This window comes from Heptranchias perlo, chromosome 20, assembly GCF_035084215.1.
Source record: "Heptranchias perlo isolate sHepPer1 chromosome 20, sHepPer1.hap1, whole genome shotgun sequence".
NCBI classification, from domain to species: Eukaryota; Metazoa; Chordata; class Chondrichthyes; order Hexanchiformes; family Hexanchidae; genus Heptranchias; species Heptranchias perlo.
In genome coordinates, this window is record NC_090344.1 from 38,869,329 (window position 1) to 38,883,326 (window position 13,998).

Consider the following 13,998-nt stretch of genomic DNA (forward strand, 5'->3'; position numbering starts at 1 on the left):
TTGGACCTACACACATGTCAACTGTCCTTTATCCTTGCTTTGTATCTCAATCATTTGTGAGTTCAACCTGATGAGTTCCTGTCTCTGCAGCTCACTCAACTCCCACTCCTTTAACACTTCGGGCATCTCCTTCAATCTCCAGTCATCTCATCCTTATGTACCAAGGGACTCTTGTTTCTCCCAATGTCCCTCTTGTGCATTTGACTCCAACTTCAGATTAAAAAGAGGTGTATGTGTGCCTGTTTGTTCTGACGTCCCTGCCTTCATCCCCTTCATTAATCTGATTTGTACTTGCTGTGGCAATTTTTCTCTTCTCCCCCCTCGCCCATCAACCCCACGCCAGGTTCCAGCCAGGCGCAGTATACTGGAGATGTGTTGCACTTGTGACAGGCACTCCTGCTCCTCCTGGCCCCCAAGGAAGCCATCAACAAATTAACAATGATTACTTACCTGGGCCCGTCCCGGCCCCGATCTCAGCAGCCTTCAATGGCATGTCTGGCACTGTGCGCCTCCTGAAGTAAAAATCGAGTCGGGGTCCGAATGACATCATCCTCGGCCCCTGCCCGCTTGCGGTCGGCGCATTCCCTGCGACCGGAATCAGCGGGGGCAAACGGGTCAGAAACGCAGCGGCAAGTGCCGGCCGCCATTTTGGTCACCCGTTAAAATCGGGCCTTAAACTCCCAACTGCAGAAGCCACCATCCTGGACAACTTTTGGCGTTGAGCATCAGCAGTAGCTGAGTTGAATCAGGCTGGCACGAATGCAGCTCTCCTAAACGACCGTGAGCAAAGCATCAATTCGCTTGTCCTATCCTCCTTGCTGCCTTGGAAGCTTTCTGCCGGTTGCAACCCGGTGTCTTGATCAGATGGAGACATCGGGCAATGGAAGCACTGTACGTGTCGCCTTCATCCACCTTCTCACAATCAGCTATGGAGCCGCGTTGGCTTGGCCACGCAAACAGAATGCCACCTTGGTTGGGAAATGCTGAGTGCCGAGCTGCCTCTCTCTGAAGGAACAAGGGGGAATGTAAGGTCCATATCAATAGGCCATATCTGAATGAATCTCTGTCACAAGCCACAGATCAGAAGATTCCACTGACAACCTTACTGATTAGCACATTTGGAAACACGGTTCGTCCTTTTTGCTTGTTCTCAACAACAACTTGAATTTATGAAACACCTTTTAACATCGTAAAATGCCCCGAAGCATTTCACAGGAGCGTAATCAGACAAAATTTGGCACCGGGCCACGTAAGGAGATATTAGGACAGGTGACCAAAAGCTTGGTCAAAAGAGGTAGGTTTTAAGGAGCGTCTTAAAGGAGGAGAGGTGGAGAGGTGGAGAGGTTTCGGGAGGGAATTCCAGAGCTTAGGGCCTGGGCAGCTGAAGGCACGGCCGCCAATGGTGGAGCGATTAAAATCGGGGATGCGCAAGAGGCCAGAATTGGAGGAGCGCAGAGATCTCAGAGGGTTGTAGGAGGTTACAGAGATAGGGAGGGGCAAAGTTCTGGAGGGATTTGAAAACAAGGCTGAGAATTTGAATACCACAGAATACACATGCTCAGAAAACCCACCAAACTAATGTTTAACAGAAATCCTGGGGTCTCTCGAGGGGAGAAATCAACCTTTGTCCCTTATTTAAACTCGTGACCCGTGTTATTGTTTTTGTTCTGCTGATGGCCCAGACACCCCTCTGTCACCTGCTATCTGGTTCGATACAAACCACTGAGCCAAAGTTCATTCAAGTTAAACGATCGCTGGGGCATCCAGCTCTTGGTGACCTTGAAGCTGAAGGATAAAGTCTGCCACACTGGACGCAGGGCAGAAGTTGCTCTCTCCGTGACTGGACAGTGGGTGTCTCGTTGGATGACCATGGTATGTTTAGAGTCTGAGAAAGATCATATTTGTATGTATCTGATGTAGAATTAAAGAGCGCAAAGAAACATAAGAAGAGGGATTATTTCATTGCGGATGATTTTACTGGTTGAAGTCAGCTGCAGTAATTCTTATGTCCTTATTTCATTTGCGACAGGTGAATTCTAACAATTTATTATTTGAGTAAACTTGCTCACTCCACAGGTTGGTGATTAGGACCATTGAGCAGCAGGAGCAGAGTGTTGAGAGAATTTGCTGGAATTCACACAGTTGGATTCGTTTTTCTGATGTGTGCGTAGATTTGACCCCGAGTGTGAAGAACCTTTAAACGAGCCGGTGGGCAGTGAGCAGTCCCTTCCCCTCAGAAATGGGAGAGCAGGAGACGCCAATGCCCCAGGCACTGAACCGTATCAAGTTCAGCATTAATTAACGGTCTCAGTTACAACATTCGACCTCTCCCACCTAGAAGGACAAGGGCAGCAGGCACATGGGAACAACACCACCTGCACGTTCCCCTCCAAATCACACTCAATCCCGACTTGGAAATATATCGCCGTTCCTTCATCGTCGCTGGGTCAAAATCCTGGAACTCCCTTCCTAACAGCGTTGTGGGAGAACCTTCACCACATGGACTGCAGCGGTTCAAGAAGGCGGCTCACCACCACCTTCTCAAGGGGCAATTCGGGATGGGCAATAAATGCCAGTCTTTGCCAGCGATGCCCACATCCCGAGAATGAATTTTTAAAAATGGAAGTGCCATACTGTGACAGGATGACTTGTCGTTCTCAGGTGAAGGTTGAAGCACAATGGTTGAATAGGGAGCTTTGCTCTGTACCCAACCGTGCTGTACCCGAACTGGGAGGACTTGCTGCAGAACCTGGTTTTCCAAGGTAAAAATATCTTCCCAGCATTGACTTGTTTAGTGCAAGAAAGATTCACAAGGATGATCCCAGAACTGAGAGGATATACCTATCAGGAAAGATTGAACAGGCTGGGGCTCTTTTCTCTGGAAAAGAGAAGGCTGAGGGGTGACCTGATAGAGGGCTTTAAGATATTGAAATGATTTGATAGGGTAGACGTAGAGAAAATGTTTCCACTTGTGAGGGAGTCCAAAACTAGAGGTCATAAATATAAGATAGTCACCAATAAATCCAATCGGGAATTCAGGAGAAACTTCTTTACCCAGAGAGTGGTGAGAATGTGGAACTCCCTACCACAAGGAGTAGTTGAGGTGAATAGCATGGATACATTTAAGGGGAAGCTGGATAAACACATGAGGGAGAAAGGAATAGAAGGATATGCTGATGGGGTTAGATGAAGAGGGGTGGGAGGACCATAAACACCGGCACAGGCCTGTTTCTGTGCTGTGGACTCGATGGAATAAATGAATATGTTCAAAGCAAATGAATAAAAACCCCTTTTTTCTCATGCCACTTTGTTTTGTCTCCTGGATTGCTCGCAGTGGTTTCCTGGAGATTAATTCCTGGAGACTCCAGAACAGTCCTGGAGGGTTGGCAAGCCAACCTGCAAGGGTTATGTGCCCTGAACTTAAGCCAGTTCCCATGTGCAATCCCGTTCAGGCAATGAGCCGTTTCCATCCAATTTCCCATCTGACTGTGCCATATGGGAACACGAGTGACATGACCAAGGTTCTCAACATGTTCTTTTGTTCCCCCCCTCCTAGAAATTCTTTGCGTGTGTCGCTCTGCTGCTCCTGACTGTTGAACATTCAGAATCGGCCTGCTACGTTGTAGTGCAAGACCCCTCTTCAACCACTGGTATGTACCAAACTCTTCACTAAGATCTGGGGGTGAAACTGGGCCAAGTGCAAGGACTGGGGCAGGGCGCTTTGTACCCGAGCTTTTATGACTGGTGTACCTGATTGATGTATGTGGAGCAGCACCAAACCCTGTCACCTACAACTCATTCCCACCTGTCAGCCATGGCTCAGTGGGCAGCACTCGTGCCTCTCAGTCATAAGGTTGCGGGTTCAAGTCTAGGCTGAGGGAGTGCTCCACTGTTGGAGGTGGTGTCTTCTGGATGAGACGTTAAACCCAGTCTGCCCTTTCAGGTGGACATAAAAGATCCCATGGCACTATTTCCAAGAAGAGCAGGGGAGTTCTCCCTGGTGTCCTGGCCAATATTTATCCCTCAACCAATGTCACTAAAACAGATGATCTGGTTATTATTTCATTGCTGTTTGTGGGATCTTGCTGTGTGCAAATTGGATGCCACATTTCCTACGTTACAACAGTGACTACACTTCAAAAGTACTACATTAGCTGTAAAGTACGTTGGGACATCCTGAGGTTATAAATGCAGGTCTCTCACAGGTAAGATGGCCATTTTCCTCATTTGACGACCTTTGAAACCTAACCCACCGACACACAAGACCTGGACTGGGAATATCGGACACATCTGACTCCATGGAGATGTAGCCCTCCACAGCTTGCTATTCCAGGTGTACTCCCTACCTGTGGATCATGGAATAGTGCACTGTTTTTCAGAGATGTGACATCTCTGTACGGGTTATGTGACAATATGAACACTCCCGTGTGTCGGTTAACAACTCCCCATCACACTTTTGAGAAGTTATTTTTCTCCATTCAGTTGACTCCCATGTTCTGCTGAAGACCACATGCTGGAATTCGGTTCCATAGATACTGGCAACTGTCTGCTGTTACACTGGTATCTGAGACAGAACCATTCGCAACGTTAATGTCCTATTTGACCCGGAGATGAGCTTCCGACCACATATCCGCTCCATCACTAAGGCCATCTACTTCCACCTCCGTAACATCGCCCGTCTCTGCCCCTGTCGCATCTCATGTGCTGCTGAAATCCTCATCCATGCCTTTGTTACCTCCAGATTGGACTATTCCAATGGTCCCCTGACCGGCCTCCCACCATCCATAAACTTGAGCTCATCCAAAACTCTGCTGCCTGTATCCTAACTCACGCTGAGAATCCCTACGTGGTCAGTTTTCAGTAAAATATTAAAATGTCTACGTAGCAAAGAAGCAGAATGCAAAATGGTTAGAAAGGGTTAATTAGTTAGTAACTGAGATTGGTACAGGTGGCCTGGCCTCCTGCTGGGCCATATGTTTGCGTAGTCAGCAGGTTTGCATGGTCTTAGCAATGTAGAGTCTTTGATGTGATTCAAGGACTGGTCTGAATGTCTCCATGTTTATGGCAGATCAATATAGGTAACGAGCTTAGCCAAAGTTGAAAGACATTCCAGGTTGGGAGATAAGGAACAGAAGGAACAGGGAAGAACATTCCAAGTTGGAAAGTGAGGAAGTATCCCCTTTGATGTCTAACAGCAGCATGATCAGCACATGGACGATTTATGATTGGCCGGCAATAATGTAACCTCGCATGGCAACCTATGCCCGGCTTATGATTGGTGTTGACCCTCGTTAAGTATGTTCCAACCCTATTCATCTGTATAAAAACGTGTGGATTTCTGTATGTTTCTTGTTCTTGCTCTGCCAGCATAGAGGGACTCTATCAGGAGTCCAAATCAATGCTGCAGACTAAGAACCCTGCTATTAAAGTTGTGATGAACTTTAAAATGTATTCGACTTCAGTTATTACTGAACCAGACTGAGGGGAAAGAATCCGGATCGTCAACGCTAAGTCCCGTTCACACATCACCCCCTGTGCTCGCTGTCCTACATTGGCTCCTGGTCCGGGAAGGCCTCATCCTTGTTTTCAAATCCCTCCATGGCCTCGCCCTTCCCTCTCCTCCAGCCCTACAACCCTCCGAGATCTCTGCGCTCCTCCAATTCTGGCCTCTTGCACATCCCTGATTTTAATCGCTCCACCATTGGCGGCCGTGTCTTCAGCTGCCTGGGCCCTAAGCTCTGGAATTCCCCCCTAAACCTCTACACCTTCCTATCCCTCCTTTAAAACTCCTTAAAACCTATCTCTTCGCTGAAGCTTTTGATCACCTGTCCTAATATCTCCTTATGTGGCTCGGTGTCAAATTTTGTTTGATAATCGCTCCTGTGAAGCGCCTTGGGATGTTTTTTACTATGTTAAAGGCGCTATATAAATTCAGTTTGTTGTTAGTAGTGGCGTGGTGACTGATTTTATTTCCAGGCCTTTGAGAACACTGCTGACAAAGACTAACAAAAGCAATACAAGAGAGACCTTGGAGTGTCATCGCTACAATGGGCTTCCTTCCTTCGGGGGGGGGGGGCAGGGGGGCTGCCATCTACTGTTCAATTCCCAATGTGCAAGCACCAGACACATCACGCGCTACTCAAGTAACTATATTCAATGTGTGAATTGGGATAGTGAGGCCAGTTTTAATCACCTCCATCTGATGTAAACAGGGGGAGGGTCGTGGCTTTGGGTCACTTACCGCCCTGTTTCCACTGATGCTCTGGCCACCTCCATCTTGGGTATGGTCCCGAGAAGGACGGGCGAGAGGCCACTTGTGATCCGCAAATCGAGGTCCCATGACTGTAATTTTGAGGTACAAAAGGGCAGTGTCTGCCGCTGAAAACAACAACTTGCTTTTATATAGTGCGTTTAACATAGTAAAACGTCCCAAGGTGCTTCACAGGAGTGATTATCAAACAAAATTTGACACCGAGCCACATAAGGAGATATTAGGACAGGTGACCAAAAGCTTGGTCAAAGAGGTAGTTTCTTAAAGGAGGAAAAAGAGGCGGAGAGGTTTAGGGAGGGAATTCCAGAGCTTAGGGCCTACGCAGCTGAAGGCCCGGCCGCCAATGGTGGAGTGATTAAAATCGGGGATGTGCACGAGGCCAGAATTGGAGGAGCGCGGAGATCTCAGAGGGTTCTGGGACTGGAGGAGGTTACAGAGATAGGGAGGGGCGAGGCCATGGAGGGATTTGAAAACAAGGATGAGAATTTTAAAATCAAGGTATTTCCAGACTGAGAGCCAATGTAGGTCAGCGAGCACAGGGGATAATAGGAGAACGGGACTTGGTGCGAGTTCGGATACGGGCAGCAGAGACTTGGATGAGCTGAAGTTTACGGAGGAGTGGAAGGTGGGAGGCCGGCCAGGAGAGCACTTAATTACTTGAGTCAGGAGGTAACTCCATTGCAGGCTTAAAGTTAACCCCCCAGCGAGAGGCGGGAGGGGTTGTATTCTCTCGAGTTTCAAAGGTTAACGGGTGATCTGATCGAAGCTTATAAGATATTAAGGGGAACGAATAGGGTGGATCGAGAGAAACTATTTCCACTGGTTGGGGATTCTCGGAGTAGGGGGCACAGTCTAAAAATTTCCCTTTCAGGAGCGAGATTAGAAAACATTTCTACACACAAAGGGTGGTAGAAGTTTGGAACTCTCTTCCGCAAACGGCAATTGATACTAGCTCAATTGCTAAATTTCAATCTGAGATAGATAGCTTTTTGGCAACCAAAGGTATTAAGGGATATGGGCCAAAGGCAGGTATATGGAGTTAGATCGCAGATCAGCCATGATCTTATCAAATGGCGGAGCAGGCACGAGGGGCTGAATGGCCTACTCCTGTTCCTATGTTCCTATGAGGCTGTGGGCTTGGCAAGAGATGATCTTCGTCTCCCAGCCACATGTATTTTCCTGCAGGTGGGGGCGGGGGTCGCTGGATATAGAGGACCCTCTTTTGCCTGCGGCTGCCAGGCGAGACCAATTGCAGCCCCCCACCCATCCACCTTTACCAACGCCCAGGCCCAGGTCAACTTATTCGGGGCCAGGGGGCGGAACGTGGCACTCTCGAGGTCCGAATGGATCGGGGCCAAGCTGAGCCAGGCCACTGAACCAACCGAGCCTCCCAGGCAGCTCGGCAAACCCCTCGCACTCTGTGACGCGACATTCATCCCCGTGTTTATCGCCTATGGATTCTGATGGATTGGCATCTCCAACAGGCTGCATCGATGAGGCTGACCGGACCTTGCACAGACCCGGGGAGAGTTGGTTAAACTCCAACTGTGAGAGATGCTCGTGCTCGGACAATTCATTGAAGTGTTGTCAAGCGTAAGTGAAGCTCTGTCGTTTCGTACACAATGGCTGGAGCCTTTGACGTGCTCTGCTGCAGTCGTGCAGCTCCATTTAAAGTGGTCTGATTCTTTTCGAGTCACAAAGTCAGCACGGAGTGTGTTGTTATGATCTGGAACGCGCTGCCTGAAAGGGCGGTGGAAGCAGATTCAATCGGAACTTTCAAAAGGGAATTGGATAAATACATGAAGGGGAAAATTTCCAGGGCAATGGGGAAAGAGCAGGGGAGTGGGGATGAGTGGACAGTTCTTCCAAAGAGCCAGCACAGGCGTGATGGGCCAAATGGCCTCCTCCTGTGCTGTACTACTATGGTGAGGGAAGTCTGCAATTTGGCAGACACTTGTGAATTGCCGGTTGCAGGTCAAAGAAAGCAGCACAGAAAGACTTGTGACAGTCTGAAGCAGCACACACGCACACTGGATACAAGATCTAGCTCGAGGCATAGATAAAATGGGATGAGGGGGCAGGGGGAGATGGAGGCGGAGGGGGCAGGGGGAGGCGGAGGGGGCAGGGGGAGGCGGAGGGGGCAGGGGGAGGCGGAGGGGGCAGGGGGAGGCGGAGGGGACAGGGGGAGGCGGAGGGGACAGGGGGAGGCGGAGGGAACAGGGGGAGGCGGAGGGAACAGGGGGAGGGGGAGGCGGAGGCGGGGGAGGCGGAGGGGACAGGGGGAGGGGACAGGGGGAGGGGACAGGGGCAGGGGAGGGAGCAGGGGGAGGCGGAGGGGACAGGGGGAGGCGGAGGGGACAGGGGGAGGCGGAGGGGACAGGGGGAGGCGGAGGGGACAGGGGGAGGCGGAGGGGACAGGGGGAGGCGGAGGGGACAGGGGCAGGGGGAGGCGGAGGGGACAGGGGCAGGGGGAGGCGGAGGGGACAGGGGCAGGGGGAGGCGGAGGGGACAGGGGCAGGGGGAGGCGGAGAGGACAGGGGCAGGGGGAGGCGGAGGGGACAGGGGCAGGGGGAGGCGGAGGGGACAGGGGCAGGGGGAGGCGGAGGGGACAGGGGCAGGGGGAGGCGGAGGGGACAGGGGCAGGGGGAGGCGGAGGGGACAGGGGCAGGGGGAGGCGGAGGGGACAGGGGCAGGGGGAGGCGGAGGGGACAGGGGCAGGGGGAGGCGGAGGGGACAGGGGCAGGGGGAGGCGGAGGGGACAGGGGCAGGGGGAGGCGGAGGGGACAGGGGCAGGGGGAGGGGGAGGGGACAGGGGCAGGGGGAGGGGACAGGGGGAGGCGGAGGGGACAGGGGGAGGCGGAGGGGACAGGGGGAGGCGGAGGGGACAGGGGGAGGCGGAGGCAGGGGGAGGCGGAGGCGGAGGCGGAGGGGGCAGGATGGGGCATGGGGGAAATCGCAGCCCCAATTCAAACACTCTAACATGGCGATGTATCATCGTAACACAAGTCTCCGCCATCAGGAGAGAAGGTGTGTATAAAGTGTGAGGCCCTCCTTACACAATGTATCGTGTATCTCCCGCTGGCACTCTCCCAGTTGGCTACTCAGGAAGTGTGTGGGGGCTGAGGGTGAGGGTAAACAAGGAATTTGCCTGATGGTTGTCCATCGGTTCATGAGAGTTCTTGTTGAACGTGTTCTTTGAAACTGGGACCTTGCACATTTAACCCTTGCTGACTGCAGCTTATTAAAGCCCTGCATTGCTTACCTTTGGTTTTCTGATCTATTCTCCAGGTATTCCACACCTCAAGGTTACCCAGACGATTGTACGGCAGTTTTTGACCGACTGAATTGTCGGTACAGGGTCCACAAGATAAACAACCCTTCTGTCAAATGTCATGCGATGGGAGCTGTTGGGAAATGAGTCAGAATATAACAGGCAGCTCTCTTCCAATGTCGAAGTACTTGCTTCATGGTAGATGGGAGCCTTGCATCCTCCTTACAAAGTCTATAATCGCAATAAACACATTCTATCTTGATTGTATTCTGGGGTCGTTCCTCTTTTCCACCATTTCAATTGGAGAAAATCTCTCTCACTTTCATCTTCTCCCTGAGCATGTGTCCTTTTTTCATTGTTGCTGGGTGTGATGCGTTGGGTGTTCTAATGGGCCCTCTCCCTATGTCCAGGGCTTCAATTTATCCTGGGTCTGACCAATGCTGTCTCTCCACATCTTGGCCCTTCCCCAATACAATCCTGGGCCAGGGCCTTTCCAAACACATCAGCTTTGTTCTTTGACATTGTAGAGATGGAACGATTACCAGGTGTTGGATGCTATTTCTGAAAGAACTCCGTTTGGTGGCTGGAGGGAGAGGGAGTGTGCGGGCGAGGGAGTGTGCGGGCGAGGGAGTGTGCGGGCGAGGGAGTGTGCGGGAGAGGGAGTGTGCGGGAGAGGGAGTGTGCGGGCGAGGGAGTGTGCGGGCGAGGGAGTGTGCGGGCGAGGGAGTGTGCGGGCGAGGGAGTGTGCGGGCGAGGGAGTGTGCGGGAGAGGGAGTGTGCGGGCGAGGGAGTGTGCGGGCGAGGGTATGTGTGTGGTTCTGAGTCATCAGGGATCCAATAGGCTACAACACTCACTGGGTTCACATTTCAGGAATGAGTATTTGGCTGGAGTGTGGGTGAGCTTCCGGAAACAGATAGGAGGAGCATGAATAGGGGCAGAAATCCAAACAAACAAATGAGAAGCAGAAAATTAAAACCATTCGCACTGTAACTGGACTTGTTGGCTATATGTGCTCACTTCTCCACACAATGCACGCGCTGGATTGAGAAGTTAGTCCCCATGGAAGCCGGAGAGTGGGGGGCAGCACAGACTGGGATGACTGACTTACCTTTTGCCACTCTGAATGGAAGCTTATAAACCATTTCGAAGACCAATCAGTTGATATGGGTCTTCCAAAGTCATGCACAGGGGAACAAGTCGGGCGATTGGTGACTTGATGAGCCTCGGACTGTCTGTTACAGGGAAAATTCAGAGTTGGCCTCCTTTCAAAATCAAAAGCTCTTCTGTTCAAGGGGATTGGCAGTGAGGCAGAGAATGTCACTAAACTGCAGGGTTCAGTGAACGACACATTTGCTAACCTGCGCCTGGACCTCATTGCGACATGTACTTGCCTGGATGTGGCATTGACATTTCCGCTCTTGGCACATTTCCAGGTAGATGTCACCATTCTGGAGTCAGAAGCTAAAGTAAACCTGGATCAGCAATGATTTGGGCTGTCCAAACTATGCTGGGCCGACTCCAATAATCCAGGAGCAGAAAAACACACATCTGGTTCCTGCCACCCACACCCCTGACCAATCAAGTAAAAGAGTTTGTACAGGAGGTTTCAGATCCAAGGCGTTCAGGGCACAACCAATGGATCAGTGGGATGTTTTACTGGCCTGCTGATACCTAATGCACATCGCTGTTTGCTCACCTCCGAACTGGTCAATACACTTGGCCCAAGGGTGACATTGCTGCACTGATTTGATGTTGTGCGCACAGAATGATTTCCCAATTGGGAAGAGGCGAGATTGAATCAGAGACACTGACTGGCTGGCCAACAGTGTACTGGAGCTCCAACATTCAGCTACAGGATAGCAGAGCATTGGTCTTGGCCTACAGCTGGTCAGGGGAGTGACAGGAGACTGTCAAGGCTCACTTCATGGTTGGCACCCATGCGTTCTCCAGCAAAGTTCTCACCTTCTCACAGCGATGACTCCAAGCCAGTGTGTCCGGACACCCAGGCCTCAATTTTAACCCCCTGAACCCCCCACACACTCGCCCGGTGAGAATGGTGCGCAGGAGGAGGTTAAGACCAGGCTGAATCTACTGTGGTCACACTGTTTCCGCCTTTGGAGGTTGCCTGAGGCTCCTGCCACGGGCCTCAATCAAACGTCAGGACTGTCAAATGGCTGCACACAAACCTTGGCAGATTCGTGTTTCATAGAATTTACGGCTCAGAAACAGGCCATTCGGCCCATCTGGCCCGTGCCGGTGCTTGTGCTCTTCATGGGCTGGAGCTGACAGCTGGCCAGTCAGAGACCATCACCGTCAGAGGTCAGAGGTCAGCCACTGGAATGTCAAACAAATTTCCCAGACTAATAATTACATCTGGATTTATTGGCAACCCTCTATAGTGAGCAAGGATGGCAGTTTACAGTCCTCAGCGAGCAGTGATGCATGTCAACACTTCACAAGGGACTGGCAATTAGAGTGAGCAAAGGTGGACTCCCTTCCGTTGTTTAGGCCTGATAAAACATTTTAAAAAAAAACTTGGCCCTGGCCTCCAAACCGAGCACTCAGAGCTTTACAAAAAGTAACACTGCAGATACATGCATTTCAAACAAGCTGTCTGTAACCTGCAACAAACGCCTTCCAGTCCAGCAAGAACAGTCAGTCTGTGAACTCGGAGATAACACGTATCGGGCAGCAAGTTGAAGGCTTACGACTGAACCAGTCCGAAAAGTACAGCCTGCAATATTCTCGGAGGAATTCGTAACCCATTTGTATCAAGTTCCTTGGCCTGTTCTTTTAATGGAAGCACTGACTGGGGTCCAGTACATGGGTTAAGAGCACCAGTAAAACAGCAGAGAGGGGTATTTATCTCACAATACCAATTTCATTTCCAGCTCTGTGATCCGAATTATAGTCCCTGAATCGCATTGGTCATTATTCCCTTTGTAACTTACTCCAAGTATCTGATCCACAATAGCCCAGAATTTGCCAGGAAAATAACATCGAGTTTAAGGTGCGCGCCATTATTAAGTGTGTAAATAACCCAGCAATTTGTGGTGAGGAAGAGATACCCCGTGAGTTGTGAATCGTCACAAGTCGCTGGACGATTTTCGCCGTTCCACCGTTAGTCTTGTGAAAAGGGAGCTCACCGTCAATCTCCCCGTGAGTGTCAAGAAACTGCTGTATTTGAGCAGTAAATACGAATTGAAATCGCTACAGAAAGTTAAGCCTGGTTCGGCTCTTCATCTGTCCAGTCTCTCTTTCAGACACTGGTTCTGAATGCTCCAATTCTGGCCTCTTGCACATCCCCCATTTTAATCGCTCCACCATTGGCGGCCCTGTCTTCAGCTGCCTCGGCCCTAAGTTCTGGAATTCCCTCCCTAAACCTCTCCGTCTCTCCACTGCTCTCTTTCCTCCTTTAAGGAGATTAAGAAGCAGGACCTCAAAAGGTAGTAATCTCCAGATTACTCCCGGTGCCACGCACTGGTGAGTATAGAAATAGGAGGATAGAGCAGGTGAATGCGTGGCTGGAGAGATGGTGCAGGAGGGTGGGCTTTGGATTCCTGGGGCATTGGGACCAGTTCGGGGGGAGGTGGGACCTGTACAAACCGGACGGGTTGGACCTCAATGGAGCTGGGACCAATGTCCTCGTAGGGAGGTTTGCTAGTACTGTTGGGTGGGAGGGGGGTTAAACTAATTTGGCAGGGGGACGGACACCAGGATGTAGCATTGGAAAGAAGAAACAAGGGACACAAAGGATCTGGGGAGACAGATAGCGCTAGAGCAAGTAATAGTAAAGTATTAGGTGGGATCAGAGAGAGTACAAGAAAGTTAAAGACTGGTCTGCAGTGCATGTGTGTAAACACACGAAGCGTGGTAAACAAGGTTGCTGAGCTGCAGGATCAAATAGCCACATGGGAACATGATGTAGTGGCGATAACGGAGACCTGGCTCAAAAAAGGGCAGGATTGGCAACTAAATATTCCTGGATACAAGGTGTTCAGGAAAGATAGGGGGGTGGTGGCAGTATTGATAAGAGAATATTGTAGTGCTGGAGAGAGATGATGTCCTGGAAGGGTCAAGGACAGAATCTATTTGGTTAGAATTAAGAAATAGAAGAGGTGCCATTACACTACTGGGTGTATTCTGTGGGCCACCAACGAGTGGGAAGGATATAGAGGAGCAAATTTGCAGGGAAATTATAGAGAGGTGCAAAAGCCATAGAGCAAAGATAACTGGGGATTTCAACTATCCTAATATAGACTGGGATAACAATAATAAGGGGCAAAGAAGGGGAGGACTTTTTGAAATGTGTTCAGGATAACTTACTTGATCAGTATGTTTCAGGCCCAATGAGGAAGGAGGCATTGCTGGATTTGCTTCTAGGGAATGAGGTGGGCCAAGTGGAGCAAGTTTCAGTGGGGGAGCATTTAGGGAACAGTGATCATAATATCATAA

General features: G+C 50.6%; 1 protein-coding gene across 1 annotated transcript; it reads left to right on the plus strand.

The window, feature by feature from the left end:
- The first annotated feature begins 880 nt into the window (after nucleotides 1–880).
- LOC137336032 (beta-microseminoprotein-like) lies at nucleotides 881–9,809 on the plus strand. The gene is made up of 5 exons (XM_068001534.1): nucleotides 881–891; nucleotides 1,683–1,872; nucleotides 3,557–3,650; nucleotides 7,756–7,864; nucleotides 9,560–9,809. The coding sequence occupies exons 1-5, from the start codon at nucleotides 881–883 to the stop codon at nucleotides 9,687–9,689; spliced, it is 534 nt and encodes a 177-aa protein (XP_067857635.1). The 3' UTR covers nucleotides 9,690–9,809.
- Nucleotides 9,810–13,998: the final 4,189 nt, after the last annotated feature.

Coding starts and splice junctions, on each gene's coding strand:
- LOC137336032 (XM_068001534.1), top strand. Junction 1,873..3,556: donor TGTCTCGTTGGATGACCATG/GTATGTTTAGAG, acceptor CCCCCCTCCTAG/AAATTCTTTGCGTGTGTCGC. Junction 3,651..7,755: donor AGACCCCTCTTCAACCACTG/GTATGTACCAAA, acceptor CATCTCCAACAG/GCTGCATCGATGAGGCTGAC.